This window comes from Hemibagrus wyckioides, linkage group LG10 (assembly GCF_019097595.1).
Source record: "Hemibagrus wyckioides isolate EC202008001 linkage group LG10, SWU_Hwy_1.0, whole genome shotgun sequence".
Lineage (NCBI taxonomy): Eukaryota > Metazoa > Chordata > Actinopteri > Siluriformes > Bagridae > Hemibagrus > Hemibagrus wyckioides.
The window spans coordinates 22,347,222-22,365,286 of record NC_080719.1 but is presented as its reverse complement, the minus strand read 5'-3'; the positions used below and the strand labels follow the sequence as shown (position 1 = coordinate 22,365,286).

The window sequence follows — 18,065 nt, the reverse complement described above, 5'->3', positions numbered from 1 at the left end:
ATATTCATATTCAAGATTCAAGATTCAAAGAACTTTATTAATCCCAGGGGGAAATTCCTTAAGTACTTATATACTGTTTATATATGCAAATTATTTATATTTGTTTATATACTGATTATATATGCTAATTATTTGCACTGCGAAAATGCACTTCTCGTTAGATGCTAACTGTATTTCGTTGTCTTGTACCCACATGTGCAGTGACAATAAAGTTGAATCTAATCTAATCTAAAATGCAGCTAGAAAATGAGTCTACACAGCTAAAATCGATAAAAGAAATAAAAAAACAAAGCGGAATGAACCGGGGGTGTGGCTGTGGTCTGAACGATCTGGGGGTGTGGCTATGTTCAGAACGAACCGGGGGTGTGGCTGTGTTCAGAACGAACCGGGGGTGTGGCTGTGTTCAGAATGAACCGGGGGTGTGGCTGTGTTCAGAACGAACTGGGGGTGTGGCTGTGTTCAGAATGAACTAGGGGTGTGGCTGTGTGGCTGTGTTCAGAATGAACTAGGGGTGTGGCTGTGTTCAGAATGAACTAGGGGTGTGGCTGTGTGGCTGTGTTCAGAATGAACCGGGGGTGTGGCTGTGTTCTGAATGAACCGGGGGTGTGGCTGTGTTCAGAATGAACTAGGGGTGTGGCTGTGTTCAGAATGAACTAGGGGTGTGGCTGTGAGGCTGTGTTCAGAATGAACCAGCGGTGTGGCAGTGTTCTGAACAAACCCGGGGGTGTGGCTATGTTCAGAATGAATGGGGGTGTGGCTGTGTTCAGAACGAACCGGGGGTGTGGCTGTGTTCAGAACGAACCCGGGGGTGTGGCTGTGTTCTGAACAAACCAGTCACATTTAATCTCATGTTCAAAAGTTTGATCTGTCATAAAAGACACCATTCTTCTGTTTCTGTAGGATTTTCTTCTTGGACTGCATGGTGTCTCACGTGCTGAAAGCTCTGTATGGTAAGCGGACATGACACAACAGACTATGGATATAGGTACAAAAGTAGTAGATGTACCTAATAAAAAGGCCAGCGTCATTTTTTTTCATCCGATATTTAATCTAGATATCAGTGTAGGAATTTCTGCGTATGTATTTGTATGCGGATGTTTTTTCTTGGTGGTCAGAGTGCCTCTCAGAGTGAACCCATCTTAATCTGACCAGAAGTCATCTCCGGGCCTTTCACACAGGAAATCTGATGCAGTCAATTGAAATGCAAATGTGATCCAATCACCTTAAAGGTGCAAAGAGAGGCACTCTTATTCAGCATCAGGCTCAATGGTGCATGTGATTATCTGTTTGTCTTCATTCCTCTCACAGATCTGCTGCATAAAAACCCTGATCAGAGTCTGACTCCATTTACTCTAGGTGTGTATTAAAAAAATAAAAAAAATAAAATAATAATAATACTTCAGATTTAGTTTTTTCTCTCTCCATAGAGGCCACCATTTATTTTACATAAAACAGGACACATCAGGAAGCAGAGGGATTTTTCTTAAGAAGCCTAGAATTGAATAAAAGGTATACATTACCTGCTGTTCAGTGTTGGCTTTTGAACTCTTGTTTTTGTGTGTATTTGTGGCTATTTTCTAAGCCTGTAAGAAGCTTCAACATCTCTCTCTCTCTCTCTCACTCTCTCTCTCTCTATGGCGAGGTCAGTGCAGGTCTTTGTTCTTTTATTAACATCTTCACTGCAAGGATGGATTGTTTTACTAATTCATTTACATTGTAAAATGTTTATATTCACCTCATGGGGTGATATCACTAAGGCTTCAGTGTTTTGACATCTTCTGAGCATTATGCTAAGACACATAACTGACTGCTGTGTTTTCAAAAAGTCTAATACAGGTTGTGAACAAACTCATGTGCTCACACAGACATACAGATACACACAGACACAGATATACACAGATCAGGCATAGCATTATGACCACATGCCTAATATTGTGTTGGTCCCACTTTTGGTGCCAAAACAGACTGACCAATTAAGGCATGGACTCCACTAGATCCCTGAAGGTGTGCTGTGGTATCTGGCACCAAGATGTTAGCAGCAGATCCTTTAATTCCTGTAAGTTGCGAGGTGGGGCCCCCATGGAGGAAGACTTAAAGGATACTTTTGATAGATACTGACCACTGCAGACCAGGAACACCCCACAAAAGCTGCAGTTTTGGAGATGCTCTGATCCAGTGGTCTAGCCATCACAATTCGGCCCTTCATCAAACTCACTCAAATCCTTATGCTTGTCCATTTTTCCTGCTTCTAACATCAACTTTGAGGACAAAATGTTCACTTGCTGCCTAATATATCCCACCCACTAACAGGTGCCATGATGAGGAGATCATCACTGTTATTCACAGCACCTCTCACTGGTCATAATGTTATGCCTGATCAGTGTATACAGACAGACACACACACAAAGATACACATGCCACAGAGATAGAGAAACAGACAGACACACAAAAGAATGCTGTCTCTACAGATTACATTTCTAGGAGAAATTTCATGCAAATGCAAATTCAGTACATTTTATTTTTATTGACATTTATATTATTAAAAAAGTCAAATTCATATCAGTGTAAAATGAAACCATAAATAATTCATCTGTGTGTCAGGACTGCCACATCACACCACCAGAAAGAAAAAATATTACACTTATGTGTTACTTTTTGACCATTTAAATGTAAATTCCTTTGTATCTTAATACCTGTATTGTATTTTTCCGGTATCCTGCTACCACTTTTATTGAGTAAGAGTTTGATTATATGGTGCCTGTGAAGTGTGTGAAGATAAAAGGAATGTGTGTGGGTTTATGGATCACATCTGCTCCAGGCAGGTCACGGGTACGACCAGGCAGCTGAGATGTCCTGAATTCACAGACCTGAATATCAGATTATTATTAAAAAAAGTATGTCTTTGTGGTTGCTGTTATTCAGTGCGTAAAATGCGTCCGGCGTTAGGACTCTCGGTTAACGTGCCGACGCTGTGTGGAGGCCACAACTGCAACATAAACACATAATATAAATATATTATTATATGTAATATAACAATAATATAAATATATATTATTAAAATAACAGAGCATGACATTAAATTCAAAATATAATTCAGAGACCCTTCTGGTGATTTTAGATGATTTAAAGTTGATCATAAATGCTATATATACACCGATCAGGTATAACATTATGAGCACTGACAGATGAAGTGAATAAGACTGATGATCTCCTCATCATGGCACCTGTTAGTGGGTGGGATATATTAGGCAGCAAGTGAACATTTTGTCCTCAAAGTTGATGTGTTAGAAGCAGGAAAAATGGACAAGGGTAAGGATTTGAGTGAGTTTTATGAAGGGGGTGTTGTGGGGTGTTCCCGGTCTGCAGTGGTCAGTATCTATCAAAAGTATCCTTTAAGCCCTGTACGTCCTTTAAGTCCTGTAAGCCTCCATGGAGGCCCCACCTCGGAACTTACAGGACTTAAAGGATCTGGTAATAAAATCTTGGTGCCAGATACCACAGCACACCTTCAGGGCTCTAGTGGAGTCCATGCCTCGATGGGTCAGGGCTGTTTTGGTAGCAAAAGTGGGACCATCACAATATTTGACAGGTGGTCATAATGTTATGCCTGTGTGGTGTATAGACTGTGTTGATAACATCATAACATTTAAAGGACTTTTACCTTTAAACACACTCGTCCTCGTATGAGTCCGTAGGGAACGGGGCCGTAACTTCGTGAGTCTGTAGAGTTCTGTAAATTATCACCTTCCAGCCACACGTGACCTCTTGGGACCTAACACACACACATACAAACAAAATTACACTCATATTAAATTAAATGAATTTTCTAACCAGGAGAGCTGATGAGTTCTAATGGTGGGTTGCCAGATCTCTGCAAAATTTCAACCCAGTTATATCTCACAGGGAGACACGTGTGAACTGGTGTATGGTGGTTTCTCTTTTTTTAGTTGTAGATGTAGGGCACAGTACACAGCGACATAGACGCAGTTTATACTCACAAAAGTGTGTGTCTTAAATGTATCTGAGGGGCCACTGGTGCAGACTTTATCTCCTTCCAGTCCAATAACACGTTTACAGATGTTCATGTTCGGGTCAAATGGGCTCTTAGCAATCACAATGTCCCCTCTGAAACACAAACAAACACACTCTTAGTGTAACTTCCTGTTCACTAGTGAGCAGTCTAATGCCATCTATATATTTTACAGCAGATCACATACATACACTTAGACACACGCACACAGAAACACACACAGATACACAGACAGACGCACAGACAGACAGATACACAGACAGATACACACACACATACACAGACAGACGCACAGACAGATACACACATACCCAGACAAATACAAACAGATACACACACAGATACACTGACAGACAGACAGGCATACACAGAGATAGACAGACATACACAGACAGACGCACAGACAGACAGGCATACACAGAGACAGACAGACATACACAGACAGACGCACAGACAGACAGGCATACACAGAGATAGACAGACACACACAGACACACACCCACAGATACACAGACAGATGCACTGACAGACAGGCATACTCAGAGAAAGACAGACACACAGACAGACGCACACACACACAGGCATACACAGACACATGCACAGACACACACCCACAGATACACAGACAGACGCACAGACAGACAGGCATACTCAGAGAAAGACATACACACAGACAGACGCACACACACACAGACAGACGCACAGACAGACAGGCATACTCAGAGAAAGACAGAGACACAAACAGACGCGCGCACACACAGACACACACACAGGCATACTCAGAGAAAGACAGACAGACATACACAGAGAGACACACACAGACACTCGCACAAACACACAGTGACACTCCACTTTAACTCACTTCTCGATGCGGTATAAGTGTCTGCTGAGGCGTTCTGAAAAAACAACGTCGTGATTGGTGATGGTTGGCTCCATTGATGGCCCTGAACACTGCACAAGGAATTAACACACACACACCATTTATTTGACCACAAAATAATAATCATTCCTGATTATTTAAAACTAACGTTTATAAGCTCTGTTGATACACACATTACAGAGCACATGTACATGTTACTTCAGAATGAAACTCAGAAATCTGCTGTAGGTTTGCTTAAATTAGACATGAATTAAACCAACGGCCAACCGTTTTTAGACATATGTACTAGACAAATGCAGCAGAAATGTGTTACCTGAAGTGTATCTTGTTCGCAAAGCCTGTACGAGTTGAGTTTGTGATTATGTTCCTGTGGATCGTGAGTTAAGGAAAACAGATGTTGGGTGAACTCACCACGACAAACTCTCCAACGTACTCGAACGTGCAGTGAGCGATGCAGCTGTACTGAAGGGTGTAGCCCAGAAAGCCCAACACCTTGCTGTACAAACGCGCTGACATCACACACACCCCTGAAAAACAGCTGTAACATCAACCACTACTGTAACACACAGTCTCACTGCATGTATGAACGTTATTATTAATACAATGCACCTCAAAATACAAGAAGCAGGTAAGAGAAGTGGAAGCTCAGTGGTTATGATGTGCTCAGAAGGTTGTGAGCTCAAATGACATAAAAGTCTAAACTGTCTGTAGATGGTCTTAACTGGTATAGTGTAGGTTCATGGAAAAAGAAAAGCTAAGTTCAGGCTGATGAACCACAGTTTATATCAAGCACCTAGCTCTCACAGAGACCTCTGTTTATCTTCATCTATCTATTCGTTTATCTAACCATCTAAATATTCAAAGCTTCAGATGTCCTTATTTAGAGGAATTTACGCTGACCAGACATAACATTATGACCACCTTGCCTAATATTGTGTGTTGGTCCCCCTTTTAATGCCAAAACAGCCCTGACCTGTCATGCACTGTGTATTCTGACCCCTTTCTATCAGAACCAGCATTAACCTCTTCAGCAATTTGAGCAACAGTAGCTCGTCTGTTGGATCTGATCAAACAGGCCAGCCTCCTCTCCCCATGTGCATCAATGAGCCTTGGCCGTCCATGACTCTGTCACCGGTTCATCACTGTTCCTTGCTTGGACCACTTTTGATAGATACTGACCACTTCAGACAGGGAACACCCCACAAGAGCTGAAGTTTTAGAGATGCTCTGATCCAGTGGTCTAGCCATCACAATTTGGGATTTTTAAATTCGCTCAAATAATTAAGATTGTCCATTTTTCCTGCTTCTAACACATCAACTTTCACAGCAAACTCCTTGAAAAACTCCTTCAGAGATGGTGATAGAAAGTGCAGTAGATAAGGAAGGCTGGACGGTGGGACTGTGCCTTTTGCGCCATTCAAACTGATAAAAAGATGTATTGATTAAAGGTCAGCATGAGTGCCTGGTGTTCTCACATGGATCACTGTATGCTTTCTAAAAAAAAGCGGCAGAAAGTAAGGGGTAAAGCATGACGACATTTCAGCTGAGAACATCATCAGTGAAGCAAGCCATCCATCACCAAACTGGACTCAGCTACCAGAAAATGACGACTGCTCTGAACTCCAGCACATCCTGAGCAACTTTATACCAGTGTATGAAAAAGGATGTGTGCAGTGATTAAGGCTCTGGGCTTCTGATCAGGTGATGATGGTTTACAAAGCTGCATGGAACCACTACAGCATCCAGGGCAGGTGTGAGGGACCTCACAAAAGAGTTATTATTATTATTATTATTAGTAGTAGTAGTAGTAGTAGTAGTAGTAGTAGTAGTGGTGGTGGTGGTGGTGGTCTTAATAGTAGTAGTAGTAGTAGTATTAAAAAAATAATAAAGTCAACACTTTATTCTAATAATAAACATCTCCTCCTTCGACATGAACAAGCCAACTACACAACACTTCCCATATCCCTATTTATACAGTAATAAAGTTACCGTTATTCACGCCCATTAAAACCCTAACCTACACATTAACCTCATAACCTTACCTTAGTCTTCTACTTGGAGTATTCCACTTCCGTCTCGAGTGACCATTGAACTCGCGAACGTAGGAAGCTCTGATTGGCCACGCGGTGGCTACGTCATCTGTTTTGCCTTACTCAGGCATGGCGGCGCACATGATGGAGAGTAAAGGGACCCGTTTGTCGGGAAGCGCTACCAGTTTTCAGAAGAAATCCCGCAGTAAACTGATTCAGATTCCTGGTACTAAACCCTCCGTTCAGACCGGGCAGCTCATCGTCTCTTCCGGTGTGCCGTCACTGGACTGCGTTCTCGGTGAGTGGGCTTCACCGTAACAAGTCAGCAGTTTGAAGTCAGCAGTACACCGGTCAGACATAACATTATGACCACCGAGAGGTGAAGTGAATAAGACTGATCATGGCACCTGTTAGTGGGTGGGATATATTAGAGGCAGCAAGTGAACATTTTGTCCTCAAAGTTGAGGTGTTAGAAGCAGGAAAAATGGGCAAGCGTACTGATTTGAGCGAGTTTGATGAAGGACCAAATTGTGATGGCTAGACCACTGGATCAGAGCATCTCCAAAACTGCAGCTCTTGTGGGGTGTTCCCGGTCTGCAGTGGTCAGTATCTATCAAAAGTGGTCCAAGGAAGGAACAGTGGTGAACCGGCGACAGGGTCATGGGCGGTCAAGGCTCATTGATGCACGTGGGGAGAGAAGGCTGGCCCGTGTGATCAGATCCAATAGACGAGCTACTGTTACTCAAATTGCTGAAGAAGTTAATGCTGGTTCTGATAGAAAGGTGTCAGAATACACAGTACATCACAGTTTGTTGTGTATGGGGCTGCACAGCTGCAGACCAGTTAGGGTGCCCATGCTGACCCCTGTGCACTGCTGAAAGCACCAACAATGGGCATGTGAGCATCAGAACTGGACCATGAAGCATTTGAAGAAGGTGGCCTGGTCTGATGAATCATGTTTTCTTTTACGTGGATGGCCGGGCACGTGTTTGTTGCTTACCTGAGGAACACATGGCGCCAGGGTGTTCTTTGAGGAGAAGGCAAGCCGGCAGTGTCATGCTTTGGGCAATGTTCTGCCACAGCACACCTTCAGAGATCTAGTGAAGTCTATGCCTCAACAGGTCAGGGCTGTTTTGGCAGCAAAAGTGGGACCAACACAATATTAGGCGGTTGGTTATAATGTTATGCCTGATGGGTGTATATATAATGAGAGTAAATAACTTAACTGTAATTGAAGTTGATATTATGAAAGCTTTTAATTACACTTCACTTGATATTAAGTATGAAATAGTAAGGACAAGGCTAAGACTTGAATTAAATGAAATATTTTTCATGATTCTTCTCGATATAATGACTTGTCTTGACAATTCTTATTTAACAGGAGGAGGACTAGCAGTGGGAAGCCTGCTGCTTATTGGTAAGATCTCTTTCACACTAGACTTCATAATACAGTGACTGGAGACATCATTAGGCGTTCATATCCTACTATTGGTTGCCATAGTGATAACGATTATCAGAAAGATCAGAGCAGCTAGCAGACAAATCAGATTTCTTGCCACTGAAATGGAACGTTCTGGAGGGAGATTTGGGTTTGTGTATAAAATTCTGCAGTGTTTATTTGCATCATATCAGAGGATATGAAGGAGATGCAGTGTGTGCTCTTTGATACGGATTACGTGCAAATGTACTGTCTTCACTCGCATTGGGTCTTGCCCTGTCATTGCCGTGACCCAGGTTTGATTCTCTGGCAGGGCGCTAACCCAGTCACTGAAGAGTTAACTCTTAGTGCCGGTCCCAAGCCCGGATTAAATGGGAGGGTTGGGTCAGGAAGGGCATCCGGTATAAAACCTGTGCCACATTGAGACATGCGGACCAAATGATACGCTGGTGCGACCCTTGAACAGGGAGCAGCCAAAAGAACAACAACATAGGTCGCTGGACACGCCCCCTTTTGTTTGGTCACTTTTTATTAGGTTCTAACCACGACATATTGGAAACCTAGCCATCATCTAACTATGACAAATTGTCCCTTGTCAAAGTCGCTCAGATTCTTACACTTGCCTGTTTTTCTTCAGTCTGAGAACTGACTTGATGGTGATCTCTTGACACTTTAACAAGAAAGTCAAATCACTGAAAAAGAGGCAGGAGGTTTACACTATTACATGACTACTGACCTTAAAGAGCTAGAAAAGTGGACCTGGCTGGTGTAAAGAGGGAAGGTACATGGAAATGAAGGAGAGTGACAGCTGTGTGGTATATTGAAATGTTTATTGTGTGTGTGTCTGTGTGTGTGTGTGTTGCAGAAGAGGATGAGTTTAACAGTTACTCGCGTACATTGCTGCAGTATTTCCTAGCAGAAGGGGTGATGAGTGGACACGAACTCTTCATTGCTTCTGCTCAAGATCACCCTGATGACATCATAAAGGTAATCGCACTGTGCTGTATAGTCACACTATCAGAGGTGTCCCTAAGGACGTTTCAGTAAAAAAGAAAAAAAAATCATCTGCAGTAACTTCCCTAATGTGAAGTGTAAGCATACAGTCCATATATATTTGGACACTGACCACAGTGTGTTGAAATAAAAAAAAAATTAAAATTCATCCTCCTTTAAGGAATCAGATAATTGGCTGCTCAGATGGCAAGGCATGTCTCATTATCTTATTCAAGTAGACAGATAAAAAGTCTAGAGTTGATTTTCAACTTGTACCAGAATAATGGGAAGAGAAGAGTACAGTGAAGGAACTGCTCATGCTGTAAAGTGTACCATCTAAGCTTAAGGTGTGGCCATGGCACTGGTTTAATGATGATGTGATTGATGATGAAAGCAGCAGTGTAAAGGGCTGTATGACCTGCTCACATTCAGCCAGATGCTTCAGCACTCAAATGGACAGTTCCTGTGCTTAATAAGTTAATAACTGATTATTACATAATAGGTTTCACTGTGTAACGTCACCATTTCTTTTAATAACGCTAATTAAGCTCTTAGGAACAGAAGACACCAGCAAACCCTGCCCCTTTCTCTATAACACAAAAGCCTCACCTGTTTCACATCACCTTGTTATTTCGATTTGACCCACCTTTATAAGACCTAAAGTAACCCATCTTAACTTTAGTGTAACATGAAATAGCTTGTCTTAATAGTTTTTGTTTAAATGCAAATGATCTTCGTCCTGTTTTTATTTGCATTTACAGTCCACTCTTTCCCTGATTTTGATGTTGCGTCTTAAACGATGCTCACAGAAATGCAATTGCAAAGACACATTTAATGCAGTGTTTTCTAATCAGCCTATGAAGTTAAATAAAGTCTAGATTTTCATTAGTAAAATATAGAAATGTAACAGGGCTTGATGTCTGTGCTGCAGGGTTTTCCATCTCCACTTCAGGATGAAGACCCAGAGTCTAAAACCGTCTCGTCTTCGAATCCAGATCAGCAGGATGCCATGAAAATCGCCTGGCGCTATCAGAACCTTCCTAAAGTCCAGGTAAAGACAATTCTCCATGGAGAGACAGAGATGAATGTGTAAAATCAGTGATGATGTGAAATGTCCTGATCTGTTTTCTCTCATCCCTGACATGTGACCAGACTGCGCTGTCCTCTTCATCACGTTTTGGTCATTATTATGACCTTTCCAAACATATGGAGCAAGATCTTCTCAGAAACACCAAGATTCACACTTTCTACCTGCCTGAAGAGCAAACAGAACCTACACATCACAGGTACACACTTCAGCAGTAGACACTTGGGTTACAGTCCCAGGTAGAGATTCCAGGATACAGACCATCACCTGGTAAACACTCCCAGTTAAAAGACCTAGAAACACCAAGCCACCATGGTATAGTCACCTATAGTGACTGAACCTATAGTCAACTAGTTATTTTTCTCTGCAAATGATTTGTTTACTCCAGCATGCAAGATTAAGACTGTTATAGTGTGGACATTTTGTTAATCAGTCCCTGGACTGATCTGTTCTATTAATGCATAACTGACTTAATGACATCATGATGTAGGTTAAGGTTGACCTAATATCCTGACCACAGAGCAGAGGTGGAAACAAGGCATATGGTTTTCTTTTTTTTTTTACGAAACAGCTTGAGCGAGTGTAGGGATTATGTATTTTTCATGGGTAGAAAGAAGGCATTGCTGGTTGTAATCAACAATAAGTAAGCGAAAACATTTGAGTGCACAACCTTTAGGCAATGGTTCTGCAGGAAAGAGTTTTTTAAGAATCTCAGGTTGCTGGTGTACTTCTATTATAATGAATGCATTACGTATTTAATATTCCTTTCATTTTGCTTTACGATGAAGAAATCAACAAATGTCTATTTATTTGTAGATTTTCACACCTTTGTGTATAGACTCAGTAGACAACAGAAAAAGCATCTGGCTGCAGGTGATAGTGATGATGTCATTATTTCAGTAGTGATATAATTGTTTAATTGGTTGTTCAGTTATTTAGCTGTGAATGCTATATATGTAGATTGGTGCCTACATACCTCAGGGCTCATCATAGACAGAGGCAGCACTGGTTAAAGTGGTAAATGACCAGTTACTGGTCTCTGATCAGGGTTGGGTCTCTTTGCTGGTGTTGCTATACAAATGAAACTGAATTGAAATTACTGGTCAGGAAGTCCTTCTTACAGTTATCAGATGTTACCAGATGCAAAGGATGACACAAATAATGCAGTATAGGATTTGGAAAAAGTACATTAATTCTCCTGATGGCAATCACTCAATCAGATCACTCTTCATCACTGGGAAGGACTCAATAATTATCATGAATGAACTCAGAAACTACACTGACTTAATAGTTTCTCAAGAGATCTTGAGGTTGCTGTTGTAGAAAGGACATTGTTAACATTTACATTATCTACTGTCCAGCGTCACCCAAATGAGCATCAGGTTCCCTTCTGAGCCTGGTTCCTCTCAAGGTTTCTCCCTCATGTGATCTCAGGGAGTTGTTCCTTGCCACCATCACCTCAGGCTTGCTCATTAGGGATAAAATAGTAACTTTATAATTTATTTTTCAATGTTTCTATATTTCTGTAAAGCTGCTTTGAGACAATGTCCATTGTTAACAGCGCATACACACACATACACATCTATTCATCAGTATTCTCTCTCTTCCTCTGCCCTCTCTCTCTCTCTCTCTCTCTCTCTCTTTCTCTCTTTCTTTCTCTCTCTTCCTGTCTCACTCTCAGTGGTGTTCTTGGCCCCTACTCTGTGTTACTACACACTATCCAGTTGTTAATCAGACAAAACGGATTTGATGGCTCAAACTCGCAGGTCAGTACTTTTAGTCATCCACCTAATCCACAAAGGACACCTTGATTACACTTGTGATATGGGGCTACAGCAGTTAACACTGTACCTCTCTCTCTCTCTGTCTCTCTCTCTCTCTCTCTCTCTCTCTCTCTGTCTCTCTCTGTCTCTCTCTCTCTCTCTCTCTCTCTCTCTGTCTCTCTCTCTCTCTCTGTATCTCTCCCTGTAAGGTGAAGCCTTGTAATGTGCTACGACTTGCTCTTCACTCTCTGGGGTCAGCACTGTGGGGTGATGATGTGTGTGTTAGTCCTGCCCACAATCACGCCCTGCTGGCCTTTCTCTATGCCCTCCGAGCTCTGCTACGCTCTTCCCTTTCCGTCGCAATGGTGACCGTCCCCACTCACCTCATCAGGGTAAGAGCTGTGTGTGTGTGACTGACAGAGAGACAATGTGTCCACAGTGTGATGAAATCCACAAACAAAATGTCTAAACAGTTCAAAATAAGTTTTTAAACTGTCATATCATGAAGGTGCCCCAGGTCACGGGTCCCTGAGAACATTCCAGGCCCTCAAGTGTCCTACAGTTTTTGAGTATACCAGTGATTGTGTGTACACCTGTGGTTCTTTTGGTACACCAACAGTGAGGAGCATTATGAAGACCTTTGCCCTTTATGTGGTCCTGTGCTCTTAAACTGTCTCTCACTGGTCTACAGAGGGCACTGCAGTTTATATTTATTGTGACATGAGTTTTTTTTCCTCATCAAATAGACATCCTGCATATCGGGACTTATGTATAGTAGTTTTGCTAATGATGTTTCTAAAGTAGCCATTCATTTGGATTTTAAACATAAAATAGGACTGGCCTGTGTTCCATTTTAAATGAAATCTGACCAGTTACATTATTTCCTCTCATTTCCATTTAGACAGAGTGAACCCTGGTGGAAGTCTGTCTAGACATGGAGTTAACCAAACCTGTGAATTCACCCATGATTTGTTAATTACACCATACCTCCTTATTGATATTACATACACTATGTTGCCAAAAGTTTTCGTTCATTGAATTCAGGTGTTGTTTTTCAGGGGTTGGGCTCGGCCCCTTAGTTCCAGTGAAAGGAACTCTTAATGCTTCAGCATACCAAGACATTTTGGACAATTTCATGCTCCCAACTTTGGGGATGACCCCTTCCTGTTCCAACATGACTGTACACCAGTGCACAAAGCAAGGTCCATAAAGACATGGATGAGTGAGTTTGGTGTGGAGGAACTTGACTGGCCTGCACAGAGTCCTTACCTCAACCTGATAGAACACATATCAATCGATGAATTAGAGCAGAGACTGTGAGCCAGGCCTTCTCGTCCAACATCAGTGCCTGACCTCACAAATACGCTTCTAGAGGAATGGTCAAAAATTCCCATAAACACACTCCTAAACCTTGTGGAAAGCCTTCCCAGAAGAGGTGAAGCTGTTATAGCTGTAAAGGGTGGGACAACTCCATATTACATTCATGTGCAGGTAAAGGCTGACGTCCCAGTTTTGTCCTGGCCCACAGTCTCCACTTTCTCCACAGTTTTCTCCACGTCAAACTCACTCATCCATGTCTTTTCCAACTTTTCCAACAAAGTTGGGAGCATGAAATTGTCCAAAATGTCTTCGTATGAAGCTGAAGCATTAAGAGCTCCTTTCACTGGAACTAAGGGGCAGATCTAAATTCAGTGATTTGGAGGGGTGTCCCAAAACTTTTGGCAATATAGTGTATATTAGCTGATATGATTATTGTTTCATCATTTTGTTTCCTGTGGCTTTTCTGATGAAAAACCTTTTCATTTTATTGAGGTCACTATACACACTATATAGCCAAAGGTATGTGGACAACCTGACCATCACAGTCATATGTGTGTGATGAAATACTCATTCCAGATTTATTCCTCTTTCCTGTTATAATGAGCTATAAAGGCTTTCCACTAGATGTTGCATTGTGGCTGTGGGGGTTTGTGTTTATTCAGCTACAAGAGCATTAGTGGGATCAGACACTGATGTTAGGATGTTAAGGAGACTCCAGGTTCAGTTCGTCACAAAGGTGTTCAGTGGGGTTGAGTCAAGGTCAAGGCTCTGTGTAGGACATTCGAGTTCTTCCACTTTCTCCAACCTTCACCTCCACACCATGTCTTCATGGAGCTGCTTTGTGCACAGGGGTATTGTCATGCTGGAACAGGTTTTGGTTAGCTTAGTTCCATATAGTTCAGACTTCAGTTTGAGGGAGAAGCACGTATGGGTTTGATGTTAAGGGGAACACATACCTTTAGCCATAAAGTGTAGTTTATAAATGGCACATAGGTTCGAATGACCAAAACTCCCTAGACTGCATAGTGTAATCAGCAGATTGTGGATTGGAAAAGACTGATTTTTTATTTATAATCATTTATGATTTCTAATTAGTGAATATAAGATTTTAAGATTTACTATAACACAGTAACTCGGGGTCCATCTGTCTCTCTGTCTCTCTGCCTGTCTCTTACTGTTGTGTAACTGTCCCTTTGGTCGTATGTCTCTGCTTCTGTCTTCTTTTGTAGAATAAATTAATAAGAGGCAGGATGATCAGGTTGAGCGATACAGCTATAGCGTTGCAGTCGTTCTCTGACACAGAGAGAAACAACAACCCACTTTATAAAGACTACCACGGTGAGACACACACACACACACATTTACACTGTAGTGCTGCACATATCAGATCTTAAAACATGGAGGACTGTATAGGTCCATGAACTTTCTACAAGAATACTCCAACATTATCAGACGGTGTAGCAGGAAGTTCTGTGCTCTGGGTTCCAGTGTTATTCTCTCAAGCCGAGCCAAATTCCAGGCTTTAAATCCAAAGCAGAAAGATTGAACCATTGTAACTAATTTTTTTGTTGTAGCTCATGTGAATGTGTGTGGGTGTGGCTGCAGGTCTTCTGCGTGTTATCCAGGTTCCTCGGCTGAACTGTTTGAGCTGTGAAGTTCCAGATACAAAGGACCTCGCATTCAGACTGAAGAGGAAACAGTTTACCATTGAGGTGTTTACACAACACGTGCACACACACACACACACATATATAATCAGTGTTTGCCCATTACCCATGGTGCTCTCAGATCAGTGGCTAACTAGCTTGGATAAAGGCAACAAGCAGTGGAAGCTGATCATCCTAAGCATATCATTCATAATAGGATGTATCATGTTTATCTGCTACCTCTGGCTGCATCCCAGATCACTGTATTACCCACTGTGCCAAATACTACGCTTCCAATTATCTGATAATCTAGCATATGGTACAATAAAGTATGTTGTTCATGGCACTCTGATGGGTTTGTTTTGATTTTCATTCTGAAGACTCTGGCTTGCTTCATGACTCTGGGTTACATGAGTTTTAACAGCAACATGATTCCAAATGCAGTTGGTACACTGTGTGTTTACTTAAAGGAGATGTTCACTTACAGAACAAAACTCTACAAATAATTTCTGAAAAATCCTGACATGTTTTCCTCAAAAAAACATCATTTCTTTACGACTGAAGAAAGAAAGACATGAACATCTTGGATGACCAGGGGGTGAGGAAATTATTTGTAGATCTTTGTTCTGGAAGTGAACTTCTCCTTTAAGTAAAGAATGAGGGTATTCTTAAAGGTACGCAGGCAAGCAAGTGTAGGATGATTCGAGGTGTGAGAACATGAGACAGGAAACATCTTCAGCTTCCTTTTCACGCACAGATGAGCATACAGAACACAAACTAGTAACTACACAGTTATCTTTTACTGGCACCTTGTTAACTCTGTCTCTGTCTTCTTGCCCCCCTCTCCACCCTTCCCCTCTTCCAGAGGATGCATTTGCCCCCCGATCTCTCAGAATCAGTAAGTCGGGTCAGTAAAGTACAGAAAGCTCCTGTTTGTTCATCTGATGGAAACAAGCGCCTGGACTTCTAGACTGGACCCACACTTTCATGTTAATATTTATTTCTTATCATCAAATAAAAGAAACTTTGTTACTCAGCAGTGTTGTGATCTTTTAATCTTAATTATTGTTGATATTACTGTTGACTTATGTTGACATGAGAGAGAGAGAGAGAGAGAGAGAGAGAGCTTGAATTATTGCCTGGATTTTTATCTGGCACCAAGATGTTAGCAGCAGATCCTTTAAGTCCTGTAAGTTGTGAGGTGGGGCCTCCATGGATCGGAATTGTTTGTCCAGCACATCCCACAGATGCTGGATTGGATTGAGATCTGGGGAATTTGGAGGCCAAGTCAACACCTCAAACTGGTTGTTGTGGTCATCAAACCATTCCTGAACCATTTCTGCTTTGTGGCACGGTGCATTATCCTGCTGAAAGAGACCACAGCCATCAGGGAATACTGTTTCCATGATTCCATGCATTAACCTCTTCAGCAGTTTGAGCAACAGTAGATCGTCTGTTGGATCGGATCACACGGGCCAGCTTTCTCTCCCCACGTGCATCAGTGAGCCTTGACCGCCCATGACCCTGTCGCCGGTTCACCATTGTTCCTTCCTTGGACCACTTTTGATAGATACTGACCACTGCAGACCGGGAACACCCCACAAGAGCTGCAGTTTTGGAGATGCTCTGATCCAGTGGTCTAGCCATCACAATTTGGTCCTTCATCAAACTCGCTCAAATCCTTACTCTTACATTTTTCCTGCTTCTAACATTCATTTCAATCGTGTTATTTCTCTGAATTTTATACCTAATATTTTAACATTTATAATAGAAAAATATCAATCATTGTGACTGTATACTGCCCTTGTGGTGGGCTTATTCTTAGGGATTATTCTGTTAAAATGCAGAGATAAGTTAATCTAGTGGCAAAAAAAAGTCATTTTATAGAAAGCGCTCATTCTATACTATTTGTTTGGCTTCCAAGTGTCATTTAGATGACATCATGCTACCAGGGATAACATTATTCAGAATAAAATGAAATGTTGACTCTCGAGTTGTGGAGGATCTGAGAATAAAGCTTGATCCTGTAGCTGACATGATTTTAGATTTAACGCAGTAGCAGTACAAAGTTGTTATGGCTAGGGTTCTAAATTTATATTAGTGTGTATTAAACCGATCGTGTGTCTGAAGGATGTGAAGTCTTAGACTATTTTATTCAGGTCTTCTATACTGTATAATATTTAATGTGATTGTTCAAGGTGAATTTTGTGTGTTGGCCTGGGTGTGTCTGTGTGCTATCTGCTCATGCTATAAAACTGTGTGTGCTCTCTTATCAGTGGTACCATTGAGAGTGTGAAGGAGAAGTTGCCCAGGAAATAAATACTTTGAATTCTTTTGAAGGGTGTAGATTAAAACATATAAACTCATACTTGCCGCAGAAAAAGGAACATTCTTGGTTTGGCCTGCTCTTCCGTTATTTTTTGGACTGCTATATCTAGGTGTGGTTGTGTAGACCAGTGCAAAATTGTTCTTATGGCAAATTATTGTTTTTACCATTTACCTTCTTCATACTTGCATATTAACTAACTTATAATGGTATCTCCAAATATTATTAAAGCAGAGGTGATCAATCATATCCCCCAGTTCTGTTACTGTGCGTCAACTTGGCTTCTCTGAGCTGCGTAGGTTCAGGTACTGGGATAGACTGGATGCAAGTTTTCTGTGGTTTGTAAGTCTCTAGCTCTTCATCAGGAGGCCATGGTAGATGGAGAGGTCGATGAGGGAGGTGAGTGATGCTGGAATGCAGCATGGAGTTCATTGAGGAAATCCTTCAGAGTGACTGTTGGCTTCTCTCACCGTTTTCTGTTTTGCTTTTGTTCTTGAGTTTAGAGGGGCAGCCTTGTCCAGGTAGTGTTTGTGAGGTCCTCAGAAACTATAC

General features: G+C 41.7%; 2 protein-coding genes across 4 annotated transcripts; one reads left to right on the top strand and one right to left on the bottom strand.

Moving 5' to 3' along the window:
* Positions 1-2,494: 2,494 nt before the first annotated feature.
* On the bottom strand, positions 2,495-7,082 carry immp1l (inner mitochondrial membrane peptidase subunit 1). Of its 2 annotated transcripts, none has more exons than XM_058401615.1 (6): positions 6,953-7,082; positions 5,322-5,437; positions 4,893-4,981; positions 3,999-4,125; positions 3,662-3,772; positions 2,495-2,986 (listed from the first exon to the last, which is right to left on the bottom strand). In XM_058401615.1, exons 2-6 carry the CDS (start codon positions 5,424-5,426, stop codon positions 2,915-2,917), a joined length of 504 nt encoding a protein of 167 aa, XP_058257598.1. In that variant the 5' UTR covers positions 5,427-5,437; positions 6,953-7,082; the 3' UTR covers positions 2,495-2,914. The 2 variants fall into 2 exon arrangements, with proteins under 2 accessions (XP_058257598.1, XP_058257597.1); XM_058401614.1 differs by having other exon boundaries at positions 2,496-2,986; positions 5,322-5,448; positions 6,953-7,014.
* Positions 7,036-16,219, top strand: elp4 (elongator acetyltransferase complex subunit 4). 2 transcript variants are annotated; one of them, XM_058401612.1, is made up of 10 exons: positions 7,038-7,238; positions 8,322-8,357; positions 9,244-9,365; positions 10,303-10,422; positions 10,524-10,657; positions 12,140-12,224; positions 12,431-12,613; positions 14,771-14,879; positions 15,147-15,253; positions 16,053-16,219. In XM_058401612.1, exons 1-10 carry the CDS (start codon positions 7,070-7,072, stop codon positions 16,155-16,157), a joined length of 1,170 nt encoding a protein of 389 aa, XP_058257595.1. In that variant the 5' UTR covers positions 7,038-7,069; the 3' UTR covers positions 16,158-16,219. The 2 variants fall into 2 exon arrangements, with proteins under 2 accessions (XP_058257596.1, XP_058257595.1); XM_058401613.1 differs by lacking the exon at positions 8,322-8,357 and having other exon boundaries at positions 7,036-7,238.
* The last annotated feature ends 1,846 nt before the right edge of the window (positions 16,220-18,065 follow it).